Consider the following 25791-nt stretch of genomic DNA (forward strand, 5'->3'; position numbering starts at 1 on the left):
CAGTTTCATTGAGGTACAGTTTATAAGCCATAGAACCCACCCATTGTAAATGTACAATTCGATCATTTTACTAACCTTATAGAGTTGTGCAAACATTACCACAATCCAGTTCTGGAACACCTCCATCACCTTCCAAATTTTCTCAACCCCATTTACAATCAATCTCCCTTCCCACTCCCAGCCCCAGGCAATGCCAGCTTAATTCTGGTAAATTATAGAAACTTTGGTCCAAGGTACACTTGTCCCTCAGCACCCATGAAGGATTGCTTCTAGGACCTCCCTCAGATACCAAAATTCGTGGATGCTCAAGTCCCTTCTGTAAAGCAATGTAGTATTTGCAAATAACCTACATACATCTTCCCTCCCCTATACTTTAAATAATCTCTAGATTACTTATAATACCTAATGCAATGTAAATGCTATGGAAATAGCTGGTATACTATATTGTTGAGGGAATAATGACAAGAAAAAAGTCTATACATGTTCAGTACAGATGCAATTTTTGGGAGAACATTTTTGACCCAAGTTTCATTGAACTCAGGATACAGAAACCACTGATATGAAAGGCTGACTGTATACCCTCTCCTCCCACTCCTTTTTGCTATTATTGTCACATATATACTGCATCTATATATGTTATAATCCTAACAATATGGTGTTAGAATTGTTGCCTTATATAAGTGGTTCACAGACTATTGCCTGTCTTCTAAATCCAGCCTCCTTTTTGTTTTACAAGTAAAGTTTTGTTGAAACAGTTTTGCTCATTTATTTACCTATTATCTATAATCTATAGCTGCTTCTGTACTATGGCTGCAGAGTTGCAACAGAGATCGTGTGGCCTGGGAAGCTTAAAATATCCACTATATTGCCTTTTTCAAGAAGAGTTTGTCAATCCTTGCTTTATACAATCCTCTGTTTTTGAAAGAAGTTAAGAAATAAAATGAGGACAATATATATTCATAGAGTCTTTTATATTTGCCTACCTAGTTAGCATTTTCTGCATTCTTCATTTCTTCCTGTGCATTTGACTTAGTGTCTGGTATTAGTTCCTTTCAGTCCAAAGGACTTCTTTAGTATATCTTGTAGGGCAGATTTGCTAGCAATGACATTTCCAAGTCTTTGTTCATTTGGGAATGCCTTTATTTTTCCTTTTTTTTAAATTTAAATTTTTATTTTTTTGAGACAGAGTCTCGCTCTGCTTGACTGGAGTGAAGTGGTGCAATCACAGCTCACTGCAGCCTCAACCTCTCAGGCTTAAGCTATCCTCCCGCCTCATCCTCCCGAGCAGCTGGGACTATAGGCATGCACCACCATGCCCCGCTAATTTTTAAAAAAATTTTTGGGCCGGACACGGTAGCGCACGCCTGTAATCCCAGCACTTTGGGAGGCTGAGGCAGGCGGATCACTAGGTCAAGAGTTCGAGACCAGCCTGGCCAACATGGTGAAACCCCGTCTCTACTAAAAATACGAAAATTAGCCAGGCATGGTAGCGCGTGTCTGTAGTCCCAGCTACTTGGGAGGCTGAGGCAGAAGAATCACTTGAACCTGGGAGGCAGAGGTTGCAGTGAGCCAAGATCGTGCCACTGCACTTCATCCTGGGTGACAGAGTGAGACTCCGTCTCAAAAAAAATTTTTTTGTAGAGATGAGATCTTACTATATTGCTCAGGCTGGCCTTGAGTTTCTGGGCTCAAGCAATCCTCCCACTTCAGCCTCCCAAAGTGCGGGGATTATAGGCATAAGCCAGCATGCCCAGACTATTTTGCCTTTATTTTTGAAGGATAGGTTGCTTGATATCAAATTCTTCATTGACAACACTTTGTTTCAGCCCTTTGAATATATTGTTCCACTTTCTTGTAGCTTCTATGGTTTTGATGTGATTCAGGTGTTAGTTGTATTTTTGTGCCCTTATTATGTGATGGGGCCCTTTCTCTTAAGCATTTTGACTATGACGTGTCTAGGTGTGGATCTCTGTGTTTCTCCTGCTTAGGTTTGGTTGCGCTTCTTGGATTCTGCAGATTGTTTTCAGCTATCACTTCTTCAACTCTCTCTTCTGCCTCTTTATCTTATGGTTAATGCTCTGAGACTCTGTTTTTCTTCAATCTTCCCCCTGACCCCCGTTCTTCAAATTGGCTAATTTATATTGATCTACAAGTTGATAATTATTCTGGTATCTCTAATCTGTTGGTGAACCCCAGTAGTAAACTTTCAACTCCAGAATTTTTGCTTGCCTTTTAAAAAATAAGTTTTATTTCTTTATGAGATTCTCTCTTCACTGAGCCATTGTTAACATATTTTCCATTAATTTTTTAAACATGATTTGTTTTTGTGTTTTGAACAAACTTTTTTTTTTCTTTTTGAGATGGAGTTTCACTCTTGTTGCCCAGGCTGGAGTACAATGGCGCAATCTCGGCTCACCACAACTTCCGCCTCCCGGGTTCAAGCGATTCTCCTCCCTCAGCCTCCTGAGTAGCTGGGATTACAGGCATGTGCCACCAAGCCTGGCTAATTTTGTATTTTTAGTAAAGATGGGGTTTCTCCATGTTGGTCAGGCTGGTCTCGAACTCCCGACCTCAGGTGATCCACCGCCTTAGCCTCACAGTCCTGGGATTACAGGCGTGAGCCACTGTGCCCGGCCTGAACAAACTTTTAATAGTTTCTTTGAAGTCTGTATTAAACCCAGCATTAGTGGACATTTAGAGACACTTTCCATTCACTGCTGTTTCTCAGTATAGACCATACATTCTTGTTTCTTTGCGTAACTTGTAATTTTTTGGTGGCTGCTGGACATTTTAGACAATATATTCTAGCAACTCTGGATTCTGATCCTCCCAGGGTGTGGTTATACAATAACGAACACCTTGTGTTTGTTGAGTAACTTTCTTGGACTAAATCTGTTCCAACTTGGAAGAAGTCCAGTCTCAGTTCACTGCTACCTGACCTGATGCCACAGCCTCTCAGCTCAGTGGCTACAGATCTTCCCCCAGCCCCTGAATTTGCTCTCAGATCCAGTGTCCAGGAAAGGACTATGACACCTCCACAGTGTACATACACTCCTGGCTCCCTCCCCTGGGCCCCGATCTGCTCCCCCAGCCTGCTTGTCTCCACTGACAGCCACTCTCTCTGCAGTGTCCGGCCGACAGCTGCAGCCCGGGGAGCCAGATGCGGAAACTGAAGATGACCACTCTGTAAGTGAGAGCAGGAGGAAGTGTGTCCTCCTCATATCCTGCCCCCATTCGTCCTGGGCCCTGGGAGAACCGAATGCCAAAAGTAACTGGATTCTCTCCCGTCAGGTGACTGAAGGGCCTGCGGATGAGGTCATTCGACCACGGCCACAGGGGTCTTCGCCTGTCTACGAATACACGACTGAGGCTGCTGACTTTGGACTCCAGGTGAGCCTGCTGGGCAGAGCCCCACAGGCACCCAGGTCTCCTCCTGCATTACCCTGTGTGGGCAACTCACACGTGACTGTGCAGCCTTGCTGCCCTGTCCCGCTGCCCACTGTGCAGTGCCCACTCAGATGTCCTCTCAGACTCCTCTGTGCCCTTGGGTCCCTCCCTGCGGCTGGCCAGGGCACAGTGGGATGGAGGTGCCCTGCAGCTCTTGTGAGCATGCGTATGGGCTGATGGGGACAGGCCTCGTGTTGCTGTGTTTGTATTTCAGGGGCACAGGGTGTGTGCATCCCTGCACCTGTGTAACACACTCATGCTGTCTTTGGGGACAGGGCCCCATGGCTACCTCTGGAGACAAGGACTCGGGGAAGGGATCAGAGGAGCCATGTCTATGAAAGGATTCATTTTTGTACAATTTGAATTTCTTATCTCCCTCCATACAAAACTCCAGTTGCTGTGGGGCTTCCCTGTGGGCGCTGTGGGCTGTAGGGTGGGTGCTGTGGGCTGTAGGCTGGGCCCTATCGGGAAGCGGGAAGGCCGAGAGTTGCCTTTTCTCTGTGGATGTGCCTGGAGGAACTCGGCTCCCTCTGCACACAGCTGCATGTTGGAAGTTCTGGGCCCCTCTGAAGGGAGGGCTTCTGGTCTGGCACCAGCCTACCTGTGCCCCTCCCTGTCCCTGAGCTGGGGCAGGTGCCTAACTCCCAACACTTGTGGCTGCAGGAAGACGCCCCCGGCAGGCAAGGTTCTGCTGGGAGACGGAGATCCTGGTGGAAGCGAGATTCAGGGGACTCACGGACATTTTTCAAGATGAGTCGTCCAGAGGTGGGTACAGCAGGAGCTGAGGGTCATGGAGGTGTGTCCGTCCTCAAGGGATCCAGCCAGAGAGTGCAAGGTCAGAGCAGGAAGGGGAGGAGCAAAGAGGCTGGCAGTGTGCCCCGTGCCCTGGGGAGGAGGGGTATTCTTGTCCCCCTTGTCAGGCCTGGGGAAGGGCAGGGGCTCCAGAAGGCTAAATCTGGTCCTGACCATCTCCACCCCTTCCTGCTGTGGAGTTTGATGCATAGCCAAGCTCCTGGCCAGGTAGACCTGGCTGTACAGACCTCAATTTTCTCCTCTGTGCAATGGGGCAGTGCTGGTGTCTGTTGCATGTTCAAGCTGTGGGGCTGAAAGGGCCAGTCAGCACCCAGGCCATGTAACTGTGGAAGGTGCTAGACTCTGCTAGCACCCAATGATGAGGGCACTCTGCCTCTTAAGCAACTGGTTTTTTTCCTTGGAGGCCCCAGCAGTCCAAGAGCTCTGCAGGACACAGGCCTCATCCTGTCCCAGGTCTGGCAGGCTGCACCCAATGTCCCGTATTTTCCTTGGCATTGCTGTTCTTCCTTGTCTTGAGCATCAGGTGCCTTGCACACAACTGGCACTTCACATGTTTGCGAAGAATGCATGAAGGAGCTGAAAAGGGGAAACTTTGGCCACAGGGAAAGCAGAATCCATTCTGCACTGCTCCTAGTGCCCTGCTGGGCCTGGTGGCATGGACAGGCTGTGCCTAAGTCCTGGCAGGTTGGGGTGGGGACAAGAGTTCTGGCAGGTTCCAGCTGGCTTCCTCCAGAGCTCAGACACAGCTACCTGAGCCCACCTGGTGGGTACCCTACCCTGCTCTGTGTTGTCTGGGCTGATGGGAAGGATGGTGGGGTGCCCATCCTCTGGAGACACAGGCCCAGCAGGGATGCTTATGGTGGGACTGGCACATGCTCACCATGGCCCTGATGTGCTTCTGCTCCAGGCCGTCCAGGAGGCAACAGAGGTGACGCTGAAGACAGAGGTGGAGGCAGGAGCCAGTGGCTACAGTGTCACAGGTGGTGGGGACCAGGGGATCTTCGTCAAGCAAGTGCTGAAGGACTCCTCAGCCGCCAGGCTTTTCAACTTGAGAGAAGGTGCCATGCGGTTCCATCCCTGGGGTCACCATTCTCCCCACCAGGATGGGAGGGACCTGGAGGGGTTACTGAGGGGGTAGGAGCCACACCTGGCACTTAGGATGACATCCTCACGTCTCTGCTCAGCCGCTTGAGGCTGGGATCACCCACTGCATCTAATAAAATGGGGGACCCCATCCACCTTCCCTGTGCCTGAGGCACTCAGTGGGGGACTGGTGGGGCAGACTCAGTGGGATTCCCCCATTCATGCCCCTGGGGCCCTCCTCGCCAGCCAAGGCAAGATGGCAGACCCCATCTCATTCACATACCCGGCCCTGGGGCTGCTCTTTCTTGGTCTAGGGGATCAGCTGCTCAGTGCAACCGTGTTCTTTGACAACATACAATATGAAGATGCTCTCAAAATCCTTCAATACTCAGAGCCCTACAAGGTTCAGTTCAAAATCAGACGGCAGCTCCCTGCCCCACAGGATGAAGAGTGGGCTTCCATCGATGCCCAGCATGGCCCACAGGGCAAGGAGAAGGAGGTGAGACCACCATGCCCGTGAGGCAGGGCCCCAGCTGGCTTCCCTACCCTGCTGGCTGAGCCCGGGAGGGGATAGCACGCCCACTCCATCTGTCCCTGGGCCAGGGCCTCAGGCTTCTTGGACTGGCACCAACAGATTCCCTCTCCCTATGTTTCAGGACACGGATGTTGCTGATGGGTGCAGAGAGACCCCCACGAAAACTCTGGAAGGAGATGGGGACCAAGAGAGACTCATCTCCAAACCCAGGGTGGGGAGAGGCAGGCAGACCCAGAGGGAGAGGCTCTCTTGGCCAAAATTTCAATCCATAAAGAGCAAGCGGGGGCCGGGACCCCAGAGGTCACACAGCTCGTCAGAGGCCTACGAGCCCAGGGACGCACATGACGTGTCCCCTACAAGCACAGACACAGAGGCCCAGCTCGCGGTGGAGCGCCAAGAGCAGAAGGCAGGGCCGGGCAGCCAGAGGAGGCGGAAGTTCCTCAACCTGAGATTCAGGACAGGCTCGGGACAGGGCCCTTCATCGACAGGACAGCCAGGCAGGGGGTCCCAGAGTGGGGTGGGCCGTGCTGGGGTCCTGGAAGAGTTGGGGCCCTGGGGTGATAGCCTCAAGGACACTGGGGCTGCCACAGGCAGCAGGAGAGAGGAGAGGGCAGAACAGGATCGAGAAGTGATGCCTGCTCAGAGCATGCAGTTGCCCACAGAGCTCGGTGACCCTAGATTTTGCGAGGGAACCTCTGAGGAAGGGGGACTCAGGGCAGCCAGGCTCCATGGAAAGACCCTGGAGGGGCAGGCACAGGAGACAGCAGTGGCCCAGAGGAAGCCCAGGGCCCAGCCAACTCCTGGAATGCGCCAGGAGGGTGAAGGCGAGGGACTGCAGAGCCTGGAAATCGGGATCGCCAGGCTGTCCTTGAGAGACACAAGCGAAGGAGGCACACAGATCGGCCCACCAGAAATTAGGGTGCGAATACACGATTTAAAGACACCAAAATTTGCATTTTCCACAGAAAAAGAGCCAGAAAGACAAAGGCGCCTTAGTACCCCACAGCGAGGGAAGAGACAGGATGCGTCCTCAAAAGTGGGTACTGGCCTGAAGGGTGAGGAGGTGGAAGGAGCAGGGTGGGTGCCGGGCAGGGAACCAACCACACATGCAGAGGCACAGGCGGGTGGAGGAGATGGAGAGGAAGGACTACAGAGGACAAGGATCACTGAGGAACAGGACAAGGACGGGGAAGTCACAGAAGGACAGATGAGAATACCCAAGTTCAAGATACCCTCCTTAGGATGGTCGCCAAGCAAGCACACAAAGACAGGGAGAGAAAAAGCCACACAAGACACAGAGCCGGGAAGGGAAGGAGAGGCCATAGCAACAGCCGATAGAAGAAAACAGAGAGGCACAGAGGAAGGATTAAAAGACAAAGAAGACAGTGACTCAATGACAAACACAACAAAAATACAACTAACACACGACGAAAAACGCTTAAAAAAGGAACAAATTCTGAAAGAAAAGGACATGGCCACCAAAGACAGCAAGTTCAAAATGCCCAAGTTCAAGATGCCGTCATTCGGGGTGTCGGCCCCAGGCAAGTCCATCGAGGCCTCAGTGGATGTGTCTGAGCTGAAGGTGGAGGCCGACGTGAGCCTCCCCTCCATGCAGGGGGACCTCAAGACCACTGACCTCAGCATTCAGCCCCCTTCCACTGACCTGGAGGTCCAGGCTGGCCAAGTGGACATGAAGCTCCCGGAGGGCCCCGTGCCCGAGGGAGCCGGCGTCAAAGGGCACCTGCCCAAGGTGCAGATGCCAAGTTTGAAGATGCCCAAAGTAGACCTCAAGGGCCCCCAGGTGGACATCAAGGGCCCCAAGCTGGACCTGGAAGGCCCCAAGGTGGAAATGAGAGCCCCCGATGTCGACGTGTCTCTGCCCAGCGTGGAGGTGGAAGTCCAGGCCCCAAAGGCCAAGCTGGATAGTGTGCAGCTGGAGGGCGACCTGTCCCTGGCCGACAAGGACGTGACTGCCAAAGACAGCAAGTTCAAAATGCCCAAGTTCAAGATGCCGTCATTCGGGGTGTCGGCCCCAGGCAAGTCTATCGAGGCCTCAGTGGATGTGTCTGAGCTGAAGGTGGAGGCCGACGTGAGCCTCCCCTCCATGCAGGGGGACCTGAAGACCACTGACCTCAGCATTCAGCCCCCTTCTGCCGACCTGGAAGTCCAGGCTGGCCAGGTGGATGTGAAACTCCCAGAGGCCCATGTTCTGGAGGGAGCTGGCAACAAAGGGCACATGCCCAAAGTGCAGATGGACAGATTCAAGAAGCCCAAAGTGGACCTCAAGGGCCCCCAGGTGGACATCAAGGGCCCCAAGCTGGACCTGAAAGGCCCCAAGGCGGAAGTGACGGCCCCCGACATGGAGGTGTCTCTGCCCAGCGTGGAGGTGGATGTCCAGGCCCTGAGAGCAAAGCTGGATGGTGCGCGGCTGGAGGGGGACATGTCCCTGGCCGACAAGGGCGTGACATCCAAAGACAGCAAGTTCAAAATGCCCAAGTTCAAGATGCCGTCGTTCGGGGTGTCGGCCCCAGGCAAGTCCATCGAGGCCTCGGTGGACATGTCTGCACCCAAGGTGGAGGCAGACGTGAGCCTCCCCTCCATGCAGGGGGACCTCAAGACCACTGACCTCAGCATTCAGCCCCTTTCCGCTGACCTGGAGGTCCAGGCTGGCCAAGTGGACATGAAGCTCCCAGAGGGCCACGTGCCCGAGGGGGCCGGCCTCAAAGGGCACCTGCCCAGCGTGGAGACGCCCAGTTTCAAGATGCTCAAAGTGGACCTCAAGGGCCCCCAGGTGGACATCAAGGGCCCCAAGCTGGACCTGAAAGGCCCCAAGGCGGACATGACGGCCCCCCACATGGAAGTGTCTCTGCCCAGCGTGGAGGTGGACGTCCAGGCCCCGGGAGCCAAGCTGGACGGTGCACGGCTGGAGGGGGACATGTCACTGGCCGAGAAGGATGTGACTGCCAAAGACAGCAAGTTCAAAATGCCCAAGTTCAAGATGCCGTCGTTCGGGGTGTCGGTCCCAGGCAAGTCCATCGAGGCCTCGGTAGACGTGTCTGCACCCAAGGTGGAGGCAGACGTGAGCTTCCCCTCCATGCAGGGGGACCTCAAGACCACTGACCTCAGCATTCAGCCCCCTTCCACTGACCTGGAGGTCCAGGCTGGCCAAGTGGACATGAAGCTCCCGGAGGGCCCCGTGCCCGAGGGAGCCGGCGTCAAAGGGCACCTGCCCAAGGTGCAGATGCCAAGTTTGAAGATGCCCAAAGTAGACCTCAAGGGCCCCCAGGTGGACATCAAGGGCCCCAAGCTGGACCTGGAAGGCCCCAAGGTGGAAATGAGAGCCCCCGATGTCGACGTGTCTCTGCCCAGCGTGGAGGTGGAAGTCCAGGCCCCAAAGGCCAAGCTGGATAGTGTGCAGCTGGAGGGCGACCTGTCCCTGGCCGACAAGGACGTGACTGCCAAAGACAGCAAGTTCAAAATGCCCAAGTTCAAGATGCCGTCATTCGGGGTGTCGGCCCCAGGCAAGTCCATCGAGGCCTCAGTGGATGTGTCTGAGCTGAAGGTGGAGGCCGACGTGAGCCTCCCCTCCATGCAGGGGGACCTGAAGACCACTGACCTCAGCATTCAGCCCCCTTCTGCCGACCTGGAAGTCCAGGCTGGCCAGGTGGACATGAAGCTCCCAGAGGGCCACGTGCCCAAGGGAGCCGGCCTCAAAGGGCACCTGCCCAAGGTGCAGATGCCCAGTTTCAAGATGCCCAAAGTGGACCTCAAGGGCCCCCAGGTGGACATCAAGGGCCCCAAGCTGGACCTGAAAGGCCCCAAGGCAGAGGTGATGGCCCCCCAGGTGGAAGTGTCTCTGCCCAGCGTGGAGGTGGAAGTCCAGGCCCCGGGAGCCAAGCTGGACGACGCGCGGCTGGAGGGCGACCTGTCCCTGGCCGACAAGGACGTGACTGCCAAAGACAGCAAGTTCAAAATGCCCAAGTTCAAGATGCCATCCTTCGGCGTGACCGCCCCAGGCAAGTCCATCGAGGCCTCGGGGGACGTGTGTACACTGAAGTTGGAGGCCGATGTGAGCCTCCCCTCCATACAGGAGGACCTCAAGACCACTGACCTCAGCATTCAGCCCCCTTCCGTCGACCTGGAGGTCCAGGCTGGCCAGGTGGACATGAAGCTCCCAGAGGGCCAGGTGCCCAAGGGAGCCGGCCTCAAAGGGCACCTGCCCAAGGTGCAGATGCCCAGTTTCAAGATGCCCAAAGTGGACCTCAAGGGCCCCCAGGTGGACATCAAGGGCCCCAAGCTGGACCTGAAAGGCCCCAAGGCAGAGGTGATGGCCCCCCAGGTGGAAGTGTCTCTGCCCAGCATGGAGGTGGACGTCCAGGCACCAGGAGCCAAGCTGGATGGTGTGCGGCTGGAGGACGACCTGTCCCTGGCCGACAAGGATGTGGCTGCCAAAGACAGCAAGTTCAAAATGCCCAAGTTCAAGATGCCGTCGTTCGGGGTGTCGGTCCCAGGCAAGTCCATCGAGGCCTCGGTGGATGTGTCTGCACCCAAGGTAGAGGCAGACGTGAGCTTCCCCTCCATGCAGGGGGACCTCAAGACCACTGACCTCAGCATTCAGCCTCCTTCCACAGACCTGGAGGTCCAGGCTGGCCAAGTGGACATGAAACTCCCGGAGGGCCCCGTGCCCGAGGGAGCCGGCCTCAAAGGGCATCTGCCCAAGGTGCACATGCCCAGTTTCAAGATGCCCAAAGTGGACCTCAAGGGCCCCCAGGTGGACATCAAGGGCCCCAAGCTGGACCTGAAAGGCCCCAAGGCAGAGGTGATGGCCCCCCAGGTGGAAGTGTCTCTGCCCAGCGTGGAGGTGGAAGTCCAGGCCCCGGGAGCCAAGCTGGACGACGCGCGGCTGGAGGGCGACCTGTCCCTGGCCGACAAGGACGTGACTGCCAAAGACAGCAAGTTCAAAATGCCCAAGTTCAAGATGCCATCCTTCGGCGTGACCGCCCCAGGCAAGTCCATCGAGGCCTCGGGGGACGTGTGTACACTGAAGTTGGAGGCCGATGTGAGCCTCCCCTCCATACAGGAGGACCTCAAGACCACTGACCTCAGCATTCAGCCCCCTTCCGTCGACCTGGAGGTCCAGGCTGGCCAGGTGGACATGAAGCTCCCAGAGGGCCACGTGCCCAAGGGAGCCGGCCTCAAAGGGCACCTGCCCAAGGTGCAGATGCCCAGTTTCAAGATGCCCAAAGTGGACCTCAAGGGCCCCCAGTTGGACATCAAGGGCCCCAAGCTGGACGTGAAAGGCCCCAAGGCAGAGGTGATGGCCCCCCAGGTGGAAGTGTCTCTGCCCAGCGTGGAGGTGGACGTCCAGGCACCAGGAGCCAAGCTGGATGGTGCGCGGCTGGAGGACGACCTGTCCCTGGCCGACGAGGATGTGGCCGCCAAAGACAGCAAGTTCAAAATGCCCAAGTTCAAGATGCCGTCGTTCGGGGTGTCGGTCCCAGGCAAGTCCATCGAGGCCTCGGTGGATGTGTCTGCACCCAAGGTAGAGGCCGACGTGAGCCTCCCCTCCATGCAGGGGGACCTCAAGACCACTGACCTCAGCATTCAGCCCCCTTCCGCCGACCTGGAGGTCCATTCTGGCCAAGTGGACGTGAAACTCCTAGAGGGCCCCGTGCCCGAGGGAGCCGGCCTCAAAGGGCACCTGCCCAAGGTGCACATGCCCAGTTTCAAGATGCCCAAAGTGGACCTCAAGGGCCCCCAGGGGGACATCAAGGGCCCCAAGCTGGACCTGAAAGGCCCCAAGGCGGACATGACGGCCCCCCACATGGAAGTGTCTCTGCCCAGCGTGGAGGTGGACGTCCAGGCCCCGGGAGCCAAGCTGGACGGTGCACGGCTGGAGGGGGACATGTCCCTGGCCGAGAAGGATGTGACTGCCAAAGACAGCAAGTTCAAAATGCCCAAGTTCAAGATGCCGTCGTTCGGGGTGTCGGTCCCAGGCAAGTCCATCGAGGCCTCGGTAGACGTGTCTGCACCCAAGGTGGAGGCAGACGTGAGCTTCCCCTCCATGCAGGGGGACCTCAAGACCACTGACCTCAGCATTCAGCCCCCTTCCACTGACCTGGAGGTCCAGGCTGGCCAAGTGGACATGAAGCTCCCGGAGGGCCCCCTGCCCGAGGGAGCCGGCGTCAAAGGGCACCTGCCCAAGGTGCAGATGCCAAGTTTGAAGATGCCCAAAGTAGACCTCAAGGGCCCCCAGGTGGACATCAAGGGCCCCAAGCTGGACCTGGAAGGCCCCAAGGTGGAAATGACAGCCCCCGATGTCGACGTGTCTCTGCCCAGCGTGGAGGTGGAAGTCCAGGCCCCAAAGGCCAAGCTGGATAGTGTGCAGCTGGAGGGCGACCTGTCCCTGGCCGACAAGGACGTGACTGCCAAAGACAGCAAGTTCAAAATGCCCAAGTTCAAGATGCCATCATTCGGGGTGTCGGCCCCAGGCAAGTCTATCGAGGCCTCAGTGGATGTGTCTGAGCTGAAGGTGGAGGCCGACGTGAGCCTCCCCTCCATGCAGGGGGACCTGAAGACCACTGACCTCAGCATTCAGCCCCCTTCTGCCGACCTGGAAGTCCAGGCTGGCCAGGTGGACATGAAGCTCCCAGAGGGCCACGTGCCCAAGGGAGCCGGCCTCAAAGGGCACCTGCCCAAGGTGCAGATGCCCAGTTTCAAGATGCCCAAAGTGGACCTCAAGGGCCCCCAGGTGGACATCAAGGGCCCCAAGCTGGACCTGAAAGGCCCCAAGGCAGACGTGATGGCCCCCCAGGTGGAAGTGTCTCTGCCCAGCGTGGAGGTGGACGTCCAGGCCCCTGGAGCCAAGCTGGACGGTGCGTGGCTGGAGGGGGACATGTCACTGGCGGAGAAGGATGTGACTGCCAAAGACAGCAAGTTCAAAATGCCCAAGTTCAAGATGCCATCGTTCGGGGTGTCTGTCCCAGGCAAGTCCATCGAGGCCTCGGTGGACATGTCTGCATCGAAGGTGGAGGCCGACATGAGCTTCCCCTCCATGCAGGGGGACCTCAAGACCACTGACCTCAGCATTCAGCCTCCTTCCGCAGACCTGGATGTCCAGGCTGGCCAAGTGGACATGAAACTCCCGGAGGGCCCCGTGCCCGAGGGAGCTGGCCTCAAAGGGCATCTGCCCAAGGTGCACATGCCCAGTTTCAAGATGCCCAAAGTGGACCTCAAGGGCCTCCAGGTGGACATCAAGGGCCCCAAGCTGGACGTGAAAGGCCCCAAGGCAGAGGTCATGGACCGCGACGTGGACGTGTCTCTGCCCAGCGTGGAGGTAGACATCCAGGCCCCGGGAGCCAAGCTGGATGGCACGCGGCTGGAGGGCGACCTGTCCCTGGCCGACAAGGACATGACTGCCAAAGACAGCAAGGTCAAAATGCCCAAGTTCAAGATACCGTCAATTGGGGTGTTGGCCCCAACCAAGTCCATCGAGGCCTCAGTGGACGTGTCTGCACCCAAGGTGGAAGCCGATGTGAGCCTCCCCTCCATGCAGGGGGACCTCAAGACCACTGACCTCAGCATTCAGGCCTCTTCCGCTGACCTGGAGGTCCAGGCTGGCCAAGTGGACATGAAGCTCCCGGAGGGCCCCATACCCAAGGGAGCCGGCCTCAAAGGGCACCTGCCCCAGGTGCAGATGCCCAGTTTCAAGATGCCCAAAGTGGACCTCAAGGGCCCCCAGGTGGACATCAAGGGCCCCAAGCTGGACCTGAAAGGCCCCAAGGCAGAGGTGATGGCCCCCCAGGTGGAAGTGTCTCTGCCCAGTGTGGAGGTGGACGTCCAGGCCCCAGGAGCCAAGCTGGATGGTGCACGACTGGAGGGCGACCTGTCCCTGGCTGACAAGGATGTGGCCGCCAAAGACAGCAAGTTCAAAATGCCCAAGTTCAAGATGCCGTCGTTCGGAGTGTCGGTCCCAGGCAAGTCCATCGAGGCCTCGGTGGACGTGTCTGCACCAAAGGTGGAGGCCGACGTGAGCCTCCCCTCCATGCAGGGCGACCTGAAGACCACTGAGCTCAGCATTCAGCCCCCTTCCGCTGACCTGGAAGTCCAGTCTGGCCAAGTGGACGTGAAACTCCTAGAGGGCCCTGTGCCCGAGGGAGCCGGCCTCAAAGGGCACCTGCCCAAGGTGCACATGCCCAGTTTCAAGATGCCCAAAGTGGACCTAAAGAGCCCCCAAGGGGACATCAAGGGCCCCAAGCTGGACCTGAAAGGCCCCAAGGCAGACATGACGGCCCCCCACGTGGAAGTGTCTCTGCCCAGCGTTGAGGTGGATGTCCAGGCCCCGGGAGCCAAGCTGGACAGTGCGCGGCTGGAGGGGGACATGTCCCTGGCCGAGAAGGATGTGACTGCCAAAGACAGCAAGTTCAAAATGCCCAAGTTCAAGATGCCGTCGTTCGGGGTGTCGGTCCCAGGCAAGTCCATCGAGGCCTCGGTGGACGTGTCTGCACCAAAGGTGGAGGCAGACGTGAGCCTCCCCTCCATGCAGGGCGACCTCAAGACCACTCACCTCAGCATTCAGCCCCCTTCCACTGACCTGGAGGTCCAGGCTGGCCAAGTGGACATGAAGCTCCCGGAGGGCCCCCTGCCCGAGGGAGCCAGCGTCAAAGGGCACCTGCCCCAGGTGCAGATGCCAAGTTTGAAGATGCCCAAAGTAGACCTCAAGGGCCCTCAGGTGGACATCAAGGGCCCCAAGCTGGACCTGAAAGGCCGCAAGGCAGAGGTGATGGCCCCCCACGTGGAAGTGTCTCTGCCCAGCGTGGAGGTGGAAGTCCAGGCCCCGGAAGCCAAGCTGGATGACGCGCAGCTGGAGGGCGACCTGTCCCTGGCCGACAAGGACGTGACTGCCAAAGACAGCAAGTTCAAAATGCCCAAGTTCAAGATGCCATCCTTTGGCGTGACCGCCACAGGCAAGTCCATCGAGGCCTCGGGGGACGTGTCTGCGCTGAAGTTGGAGGCCGATGTGAGCCTCCCCTCCATACAGGAGGACCTCAAGACCACTGACCTCAGCATTCAGCCCCCTTCCGCCGACCTGGAGGTCCAGGCTGGCCAGGTGGACATGAAGCTCCCAGAGGGCCAGGTGCCCAAGGGAGCCGGCCTCAAAGGGCACCTGCCCAAGGTGCAGATGCCCAGTTTCAAGATGCTCAAAGTGGACCTCAAGGGCCCCCAGGTGGACATCAAGGGCCCCAAGCTGGACCTGAAAGGCCCCAAGGCAGAGGTCATGGACTGCGTCGTGGACGTGTCTCTGCCCAGCGTGGAGGTAGACATCCAGGCCCCGGGAGCCAAGCTGGAGGACGCGCGGCTGGAGGGCGACCTGTCCTTGGCTGACAAGGACATGACTGCAAAAGACAGCAAGGTCAAAATGCCCAAGTTCAAGATACTGTCGTTTGGGGTGTCGGCCCCAACCAAGTCCATCGAGGCCTCAGTGGACGTGTCTGCACCCAAGGTGGAAGCCGACGTGAGCCTCCCCTCCATGCAGGGGGACCTCAAGACCACTGACCTTAGCATTCAGGCCTCTTCCACTGACCTGGAGGTCCAGGCTGGCCAAGTGGATGTGAAACTCCCAGAGGGCCCCCTACCCGAGGGAGCCGGCCTCAAAGGGCACCTGCCCAAGGTGCAGATGCCCAGTTTCAAGATGCCCAAACTGGACCTCAAGGGCCCCCAGGTGGACATCAAGGGCCCCAAGCTGGACGTGAAAGGCCCCAGGGCAGAGGTGATGGCCCCCCAGGTGGAAGTGTCTCTGCCCAGCGTGGAGGTGGACGTCCAGGCCCCAGGAGCCAAGCTGGATGGTGTGTGGCTAGAGGGGGACCTGTCCCTGGCCGAAAAGGATGCGGCTGCCAAAGACAGCAAGTTCAAAATGCCCAAGTTCAAGATGCCGTCGTTCGGAGTGTCGGTCCCAGGCAAGTCCATCGAGGCCTCGGTGGACGTGTCTGCACCCAAGATGGAGGCCGACGTGAGCCTCCCCTCCATGCAGGGGGACCTGAAGACCGCTGAGCTCAGCATTCAGCCCCCTTCCGCTGACCTGGAGGTCCAGGATGGCCAAGTGGACATGAAGCTCCCGGAGGGCCCCCTGCCTGAGGGAGCCGGTGTCAAAGGGCACCTGCCCCAGGTGCAGATGCCAAGTTTGAAGATGCCCAAAGTAGACCTCAAGGGCCCCCAGGTGGACATCAAGGGCCCCAAGCTGGACCTGAAAGGCCCCAAGGCAGAGGTGATGGCCCCCCACATGGAAGTGTCTCTGCCCAGCGTGGAGGTGGAAGTCCAGGCCCCGGGAGCCAAGCTGGAGGACGCGCGGCTGGAGGGCGACCTGTCCCTGGCCGACAAGGACATGACTGCCAAAGACAGCAAGTTCAAAATGCCGAAGTTCAAGATACCGTTATTTGGGGTGTTGGCCCCAACCAAGTCCGTCGAGGCCTCAGTGGATGTGTCTGCACCCAAGGTGGAAGCCGACGTGAGCCTCCCCTCCATGCAGGGGGACCTGAAGACCACTGACCTCAGCATTCAGGCCTCTTCCGCTGACCTGGACGTCCAGGCTGGCCAGGTGGACGTGAAGCTCCCGGAGGGCCCCCTACCTGAGGGAGCCGGCCGCAAAGGGCACCTGCCCAAGGTGCACATGCCCAGTTTCAAGATGCCCAAAGTAGACCTCAAGGGCCCCCAGGTGGACATCAAGGGCCCCAAGCTGGACGTGAAAGGCCCCAAGGCAGAGGTGATGGCCCCCCAGGTGGAAGTGTCTCTGCCCAGCGTGGAGGTGGACGTCCAGGCCCCAGGAGCCAAGCTGGATGGTGTGCGGCTAGAGGGGGACCTGTCCCTGGCCGACAAGGATGTGGCCGCCAAAGACAGCAAGTTCAAAATGCCCAAGTTCAAGATGCCGTCGTTCGGAGTGTCGGTCCCAGGCAAGTCCATCGAGGCCTCGGTGGACGTGTCTGCACCCAAGATGGAGGCCGACGTGAGCCTCCCCTCCATGCAGGGGGACCTCAAGACCACTGACCTCAGCATTCAGCCCCCTTCCGCAGACCTGGAGGTCCAGGCTGGCCAGGTGGACATGAAGCTCCCGGAGGGCCCCCTGCCCGAGGGAGCTGGCCTCAAAGGGCATCTGCCCAAGGTGCAGATGCCCAGTTTCAAGATGCCCAAAGTGGACCTCAAGGGCCCCCAGGTGGACCTGAGAGGCCCCAAGGCCGAGGTGATGGCCCCCCAGGTGGAAGTGTCTCTGCCAAGCGTGGAGGTGGACGTCCAGGCCCCGGGAGCCAAGCTGGACGACGTGCGGCTGGAGGGGGAGCTGTCCCTGGCCCATCAGGATGTAGCTGTGAAAGACAGTAAGTTTCAAGGGCCAGAACTGAGCACGTCTGGTTTTGAACGGTCATCAAAGAAAGTTTCCATGTCTTCCTCTGAAATGGAAGGAAATGTTACATTCCATGAGAAGACTTCTGCATTTCCCATTGTGGAATCTGTTGTTTGTGAAGGTGATCTTCATGATCCATCTCGCGATCGTAACTTGGAGCTTGCTGTTGGAGAAGTTGGAGTGGATTCGAAGTTTAAGAAACTGCATTTTAAAGTGCCCAAAGTTTCATTTTCTTCTGCCAAAACTCCTAAAGATAGTTTAGTCCCAGGTGCAAAGTCTAGCATAGGTCTTTCCGCTATTCCCTTATCATCTTCAGAATCCTCAAGTTTTGAATTACAACAGGTTTCGGCTGGTTCAGAGCCATCCATGCAGATGCCTAAGGTTGGTTTGGCTGGGTTTCCATCATCTCGGCTTGATCTCACTGTTCCTCACTTTGAATCTTCTATTCTCTCTCCCTGTGAGGATGTTACACTTACAAAATACCAGGTGACTGTTCCCAGAGCTGCCTTGGCCCCTGAGCTTGCTCTGGAAATTCCTTCTGAGTCTCAGGCTGATATTCCTCTTCCCCAGACAGAGTGCTCCGCTGACCTGCAGCCTCCAGAGGGAGTTCCAACTTCTCAAACTGAGAGTCACTCTGGCCCACTGAATTCCATGATTCCTGTTTCTCTTGGTCAGGTGTCTTTTCCTAAATTCTATAAACCAAAGTTTGTGTTTTCAGTCCCCCAAATGGCAGTTCCTGAGGGAGACCTACATGCAGCAGCGGGTGCCCCAGTCATGTCTCCTCTTAGCCGTGGAGAAGGAGTGCAGTGCCCCTTGCCAAGCACCCAGCTGCCATCCCCAGGCACCTCTGTGTCCCATGGCCCGGAAGAGCTTGTGGCCTCCTTGCAGACATCAGTAGTGGCCCCTGGAGAAGCCCCTTCTGAAGATGCTGACCATGAAGGGAAAGGGAGTCCCTTGAAAATGCCTAAGATTAAGCTTCCATCATTTAGGTGGTCCCCGAAGAAGGAAGCAGGGCCAAAGGTGGACCCAGAATGTAGCGTGGAGGACTCAAAACTCAGCCTGGTTTTAGACAAGGATGAAGTGGCCCTGCAGTCTGCCATCCACGTGGATCTGCCTCCTGAGAGGGATGGAGAGAAGGGGAGGAGCACAAAGCCTGGCTTGGCCATGTCAAAACTTGCACTTCCCAAAATGAAGGCTTCTAAGAGTGGGGTCAGCCTGCCACAGAGAGACATGGATCCTTCTCTTTCTAGTGCCACAGCAGGGGGTAGCTTTGAAGACACAGAAAAGGCCAGCAGTGACGGTGGTAGGGGAGGACTTGGTGCAACAGCAAGTGCCACAGGAGGTGAGGGTGTGAACCTCCACCGGCCACAGGTCCGCATTCCCAGTTTGGGCTTTGCCAAACCTGATCTCAGATCCTCCAAGGCCAAGGTGGAGGTGAGCCAGCCTGAAGCTGACCTGCCTCTTCCCAAACATGATCTATCTACTGAAGGTGACAGCAGAGGATGTGGGCTCGGGGATGTCCCAGCAAGCCAGCCTTGTGGGGAGGGGATAGCCCCCACACCTGAAGACCCCCTCCAGCCATCCTGTAGAAAACCAGATGCTGAAGTCCCCACAGTGGAAAACCCAGAGGAGGAAGCCACGACCAGGTACTCACAGGAAAGCTGGTTTAAAATGCCCAAGTTCCGCATGCCCAGCCTTAGGCGCTCTTCCAGGGACAGAGGTGGGGCTGGAAAGCTGGAAGTGGCTCAGACACAGGCACTGGCAGCAACAGGGGGTGAAGCAGCAGCTAAAGTCAAAGAGTTCCTTGTTTCTGGGTCAAACGTGGAGGCAAGTATGTCCCTACAGCTCCCAGAGGCAGATGCAGAAGTGACAGCTTCTGAGAGCAAATCATCCACAGATATTCTAAGGTGTGATCTTGACAGCACAGGCTTGAAGCTGCACCTCTCCACTGCTGGGATGACTGGGGATGAGCTTTCCACTTCTGAGGTCAGGATCCATCCATCCAAAGGACCTCTCCCTTTTCAGATGCCTGGCATGAGGCTTCCAGAAAGCCAGGTTCTTCCAGGAGAAACAGATGAGACTCCTCTTTCCAAGCCAGGACATGACCTTACCAGCATGGAGGATAAAACAGAGAAATGGTCTTCCCAGCCTGAAGGTCCACTTAAATTGAAAGCTTCAAGTACTGATATGCCGTCCCAGATTTCTGTGGTTAATGTGGATCAACTGTGGGAAGATTCTGTCCTAACTGTCAAATTCCCCAAATTAATGGTACCAAGGTTCTCCTTCCCTGCCCCCAGCTCAGAGGATGATGTGTTCATCCCCACTGTGAGGGAAGTGCAGTGTCCAGAGGCCAATATTGATATAGCCCTTTGTAAGGGAAGTCCGGGGCTCTGGGGAGCCAGCATCCTGAAGGCAGGTGCTGGGGTCCCCGGGGAGCAGCCTGTGGACCTTAACCTGCCTTCGGAAGCTCCCCCAATTTCAAAGGTCAGAGTGCATATTCAGGGTGCTCAGGTTGAAAGTCAAGAGGTCACTATACACAGCATAGTGACACCAGAGTTTGTAGATCTCTCAGCACCCAGGACTTCTTCCACTCAGATTGTGCGGGAATCAGAGATCCCCACATCAGAGATTCAAACACCTTCGTATGGATTTTCCTTATTAAAAGTGAAAATCCCAGAGCCCCACACGCAGGCTAAAGTGTACACAACAATGACTCAACACGCTAGGACTCAGGAGGGCACAGAAGAGGCTCCCATACAAGCCGCCCCAGGAGTAGACTCCATTTCTGGAGATCTCCAGCCTGACACTGGAGAACCATTTGAGATGATCTCTTCCAGCGTCAATGCACTGGGACAGCAAACACTCACATTTGAAGTTCCTTCTGGCCACCAGCTTGCAGACAGCTGTTCAGATGAGGAGCCAGCAGAAATTCTTGAGTTTCCCCCTGATGATAGCCAAGAGGCAACCACACCACTGGCAGATGAAGGCAGGGCTCCAAAGGACAAACCAGAAAGTAAAAAATCTGGTCTCCTCTGGTTTTGGCTTCCAAACATTGGGTTTTCCTCTTCTGTTGATGAGACAGGTGTCGATTCCAAAAATGACGTCCAGAGATCTGCACCCATTCAAACACAGCCTGAGGCACGACCAGAGGCAGAACTGCCTAAAAAACAGGAGAAGGCAGGCTGGTTCCGATTTCCCAAATTAGGGTTCTCCTCATCTCCTACCAAGAAAAGCAAAAGCACCGAAGATGAGGCAGAGCTGGAAGAACAAAAGCTTCAAGAAGAAACAATCACCTTTTTTGATGCCCAAGAAAGTTTCTCCCCTGAAGAGAAGGAAGAGGGTGAACTGGCCGGGCCTGTGGGCACTGGGCTGGACTCCAGAGTGATGATGACATCCACGGCAAGAACAGAGTTAATCCTGCTAGAGCAGGACGGAAAAGCTGATGATGAAGGCAAAGGCTCAGGCCTGGGACCAAATGAAGGCTGACAGGTATGGCTCGTCAGTGCAAGAGAGATGCAAAATCTAAGTTGGAAAGTCAAGGCTACACACACATGTGGAGCACCCCATCCCACAGCACATTACATCCACCTCACTTCACAGAACTGAGAACAGAGCAGAAATGACCAGAACACCTTTGTCACCATCACACAGCCCTCCTAAAATGGAACCAAAACTTCCCAGCTCCCTCAAAGCTTTGGATGCAAAGAAGGCACCCTGACTTCCACAAGACACCAGAATTCACACGGTACTCTGAGGCACTGCTGGGGAAGTTTGTTGGTCTTTATTAGATAAATTTCCAGAGACCTGTCCATAATACCCAACAGAACATGACTGTTTCTTTGAGGAAAGGGTTATAATGTCTGTGGTGTACAAGTAGTTTTTGGTATAACTTCTTTCCTGCTGCTGCTGCTTCCCGGCAAACATAGTTTTCCTATTTCAGGCAGAGTGCGGTATATTCCAGGAAACACTGTTTCCTACTCACTTAGCTTACTTATTTGTTGAATGCCTCACTAACAGCAAGCTTCAAGATGTTTTGGGTGACAATGCACACATGCTGGGCAAAAGGGTGATGGCCAGTGGCTGGCAGCTGGGCCAGCAGAAGCTAGGACATCTGTGAGTTGTCATTCTCATCTATCCATGTCCACTGGCCTGCCAGCATCCGCCAGTGCCTTGCCAGCGTGCACGGTCCCACACTGTGGCCCCTGAGTCCCCTAATGTACACGCTGCAGCCAGAATGCAGATGGAGCTGGCTTGGCTGTTCCCTGGATGGGCAATAAAGAAAGTGCTGCATCCCATGGTGAAGGCTGCTGCGGTCTCTGTCTCAGAGTCGAAGTTTACCAGTGCTTTCCTCCCACACACTCCCGGTCTCTACTAAGTAGCTCTAGAGAACAGTCAGTGAGGAACATTAGAGTGGTTGCCTATGTATCAGCCATTTGTCCAGGTCCTCCTCTGAGCCAGAGGCTTTGAGGAAGACAAGGAAGATAGGGCTGAGTTCACAGTGTGGCAGGGACACAGACTCACAACGCTCCCTCCCTCCATCCCGCTGGAGGCAGTGTGGGATGGGAGATGGAGTTCAGAGTGGGGACAGCACAGAAAGGTGTCCTTGGCCATCTTTAGTGGCCCATCCTCAGAAGCTTCCTTCACCACAGAGGCTCTCTTGGGCAGCCCACAGGAAGCAAATCCATGTGGGGTAGTGGAGTGAGGTTCAAGGGGTTCCCTACAGTCTTTCAGTGGTCAAATCTCTTCCCAGCTGCCCTCAGATGCCCCTGCCAGGTTCATGGGTATGCAGTGTTCAAGGGGGCAGTTGGAACTTGCCCCCAGCTCCCTCCTGGCCTAGGTGGACTCCTGGTGAGAAGCGCTGATGGCCCCCTGGGGAGGTGGCTGCTCTCATGGCTGTGGGTATGGGAGCAAGAGCTGGGCTGTGAGCCAATCTGGAGGACCACAGTGCCTGGAGGGTGAAGGCCACTCTGAGGCTACCATTCGTGCTGCCCTGAGAGGTTCCACAGGGGTGACAGCTATGGGGTGCAGGAGCCTGGGCAGGGGAGAGGCTGGGTTCTTTCCCCATGCCACCATGGGCATATGTTCCCTGTGCTGAGTTGGGGAGGCCCGTGGGTGTCATCCAAGTTAGGGGACATAGAAGCCTCTAGAAAGTGAACTGACACAGGTCCCCTGGGGGCTCATGAGTAGGGGAAGGGAGAAGGGAAATTTGGTGGACACTCATCCCAGTTAAGCAAGGCTGTCACCCTCTCCCTTCCCAGGGCTTCCTGCCTCCTCTACTCCAACTTGTGTGTGCCAGACAAGCTAGGTGGGTGCAGTCCAGGGGGAGGAGTCTGCTTGGCTCCATGGGGCTTTTGTCCCTCTCTGATCCAAGAGTCAAGGCCTGGGATAGTGGGGACCTTGGTGCTAGAGGGCAGAGAGACAGCTGTCCCAGCATGTGAGGAGTGGCTGAGCAGCAGGGGCCCCCCTCGCGTGGCCTTGGTTCTCTGTGTATGAGTTATCTATGCTGCATAAGAACATCACTACAAATTAGCAACATAAAACAACACACATTTATGATCTCCCAGTTTCTGTGGATCAGGAGCCCAAGTGTGGCTTTGTTGGGTTCTCTGCTCAAGGTCCCATTAGGTGACAAGATGTCAGCTGGGGCTGTGGTCTCCCCTTCAGGTATGACCAGGAAAGGAGCCACTTCTGAAGCTCAAGTTGTTGCTAGCCACACTCAACTCCTTGTGGATGGGATGATTGAGGGCCCCAGTTTCTTACTAGTTGGGGGCTGGAGGCAACCCCAGTACCCTGCTACATGGGCCTCTTCATAGGACAGCTCATAGCCTAGCAGCTCACTTTTTAAAGCTAGCAAGGGATACACTGCTATTCCTTGATAATGTTATAATCTTATGTCACATGATCACACGGTGTCACAGGAGTGACATCCCATTACCTCTGTATTATATTGGTTACAACAAGGCACAGGTCCTGCACACACTCAAGGTGAGATCACACAAGGGCATGCATACCAGGAGGTGGGGGTCAAGGGAGCCATTCTAAAGTCTGTCTGCTATAACCCAGAAGGGGCCACATTGTGGTACCCTCCTGGGGTCTCCCAAGCCTTGTCAAGCTGGATTTCCTTTGGAATAGGCGTCTGCCTTGAAGCAGGCCTCTGACAGTCCCACTGAGGTGTGACTGCCAGTCCCCAGGTGTGTGGAAAGAGGCCTTTCACTGGCTGAGGGCCACCAGCCAGTTGTCCAAATCACAGCCTGGAGCACAGAGCCCTCCTAGGACATAGCTGGCAGGCCAAAAGAGCGGGCCAAGTGCTCTGAGACACATTCAGGTATAAGGCCAAGAACCAGGGAGCAAACCCACACGTGCAACCCTGGACGGCAGAGCTTAGTCTGGGATGATATCGGCCTCCGAGCCAGGTGTTGCCATGCAGCTTTTTGGCAGACGGTTGCTGAGGAGATACGGAGCACGAATGAGGGATAGGAAGCCACAGGGAGCAGCCACTGCAATTGCCAGAGCTTGGCTTGGCCAAGTGCAGCTTACATACAAAGCAGCCCCCAGAGGCTCCTGAAGGCCTTGCAGGGCTGTGTGGATCCCCATCCCCCTGCAGCATCCGCAGCAAGCTTTTCACAAGCTTGGGCAGGGAGGCAGGATGGGTGTAGGAGACTTTCTGCACAGACAGAATGCTGAAGTCTAAGGTGTCCTTTAGATGGGGGAAGTATGAGGTCACCAATCGAACAGAAAAGTAACTTGTACTGTACCTGAGATGAACTTTGCTAGCTGTCCCCAAAGCAAAGAGGGAAGAGGAAGATACGGCTGAGTTCACAGTGTGGCAGGGACACAAATGTAGGAAAGAAAAAAGTAGAGAAGGGTAGGAAAAGAAGAGAAGTAGAGAAGGGTAGGAAAGTGGTGCCTGAAGACCGGGAGAGCATTCAGGGCACCCTGTGTCTATTCAGCATCCAGTGCTCCTTCATATGGCTGAGGCATCCCTGAACTCCAGCCTAGCGTGGCCCCATGGACCTCCACCAGGGGAGGGTACCCTGTGATCTTGGTCAGGAACCATCAGGTGAGATAAGCCAGGGTGCTTTGAGAAGCCTCCTGACCCAGCATTCATAGCAGAAGAGTGGGAACTGAGTTGCCAAACCTGGGTTCAAATCCTGCATCTGCAGGACAGGTGCCCAGGTGGCTCCCAGGATAGGGTGAGTTCCAGTGGAGCTGCATCCAAGTCCTGGTCTCAGACTGGAGCCACCTTCCTGCCCTCCAGTTCAAATGCTGGTCCTTTCAGCCCCATCCACCAATCCTGGGCACTGCATCCCCAGGACAACCCTGCCCCCAGATTCTTGGACCCGCCCTGCACAACAGCCCACAAACTACACAGCCTTGTGCACCCCTACCCTCGGTCCACCTGTCTCCCCAGCCCACAGGCAGGACCTGTCCCCTAGGCCCTGGGTCCCCTCCCTCTCACCCTCCCCATCAGGGGGGACCCTCTCTGCCACTCTCCTGACCCCCTCAGCCCCGGGTCCCCTCCCGCCCTCCCCTCACTCAGCCCCGGGTCGCCTCCCGCCCTCCTCTTCCCTCAGCCCCGGGTCCCCTCCCGCCCTCCCCTCACTCAGCCCCGGGTCGCCTCCCGCCTTCCCCGTCCCCTCAGCCGCGGGTCCCCTCCCGCCCTCTCTGCCCCTTCAGCCGCGGGTCCCCTCCCGCTCTCCCCGTCCCCTCAGCCCCGGGCCCGCTCCCGCCCTCTCCGTCCCCTCAGCCCCGGGTCCCCTCCCGCCCTCCCCTCACTCAGCCCCGGGTCGCCTCACGTCCTCCCAGTCCCCTCAGCCCCGGGTCCCCTCCCGCCCTCCCCGTCCCCTCAGCCGCGGGTCCCCTCCCGCCCTCCCCGTCCCCTCAGCCCCGGGTCCCCTCCCGCCCTCCCCGTCCCCTCAGCCGCGGGTCCCCTCCCGCCCTCCCCGTCCCCTCAGCCGCGGGTCCCCTCCCGCCCTCCCCGTCCCCTCAGCCGCGGGTCCCCTCCCGCTCTCCCCGTCCCCTCAGCCGCGGGTCCCCTCCCGCCCTCCCCGTCCCCTCAGCCGCGGGTCCCCTCCCGCTCTCCCCGTCCCCTCAGCCGCGGGTCCCCTCCCGCTCTCCCCGTCCCCTCAGCCCACCTCCTCTCCCGCGCCGCACCCGTCCGGCGCCGTAGGAGCTGCCCCCTGGCGGTGGGTGCGCGGCGCTGCGCCTTGGTCTGCGTTCCCTCCGCGGGAGTCCCAGGCGTGGGCTCCGCGCCTCTCGCTTCCCCCGGCAGCCGCGGGGTGGGAATTTGGGTTCCGGAGCGCGGCAGCCCGGCGCCAGGTGGGAGGTGGAGGGTTCGCTCCGCCTGGGGGGCCCGTCTGGTCCCCGCCCCGCCCCGCCCCAGGTTCTCGCGGACCCCGGACTAGCTGAGGCGCTGCCACGGCGGTCGCGCGGCGCAGTTTCGCAGGGGCGGGCGCGTAGAGGCGGGCCCTTGGCAAGAGGATGAAGCGCCGCCCGCGCTGGACTCACACAGAGGCAGCAG

At 57.0% G+C, this 25791-nt stretch overlaps 1 protein-coding gene across 4 annotated transcripts in view; it reads left to right on the plus strand.

The window, feature by feature from the left end:
- Positions 1 to 21565, plus strand: part of AHNAK2 (AHNAK nucleoprotein 2) — a 38922-nt gene extending 17357 nt beyond the window's left edge. For all 4 annotated transcript variants that reach the window (XM_055287966.2, XM_063645435.1, XM_063645433.1 and 1 more), the window contains exons 2-7: positions 3128 to 3186; positions 3292 to 3390; positions 4111 to 4212; positions 5168 to 5318; positions 5658 to 5842; positions 6000 to 21565. In XM_055287966.2, coding sequence (XP_055143941.1) covers positions 3128 to 3186; positions 3292 to 3390; positions 4111 to 4212; positions 5168 to 5318; positions 5658 to 5842; positions 6000 to 20756 — 15353 coding nt within the window. In that variant the 3' untranslated portion in view covers positions 20757 to 21565. The remainder of the gene's footprint in view (positions 1 to 3127; positions 3187 to 3291; positions 3391 to 4110; positions 4213 to 5167; positions 5319 to 5657; positions 5843 to 5999) is intronic.
- Positions 21566 to 25791: the final 4226 nt, after the last annotated feature.

The sequence above is a fragment of the Symphalangus syndactylus genome, chromosome 8, assembly GCF_028878055.3.
Source record: "Symphalangus syndactylus isolate Jambi chromosome 8, NHGRI_mSymSyn1-v2.1_pri, whole genome shotgun sequence".
Lineage (NCBI taxonomy): Eukaryota > Metazoa > Chordata > Mammalia > Primates > Hylobatidae > Symphalangus > Symphalangus syndactylus.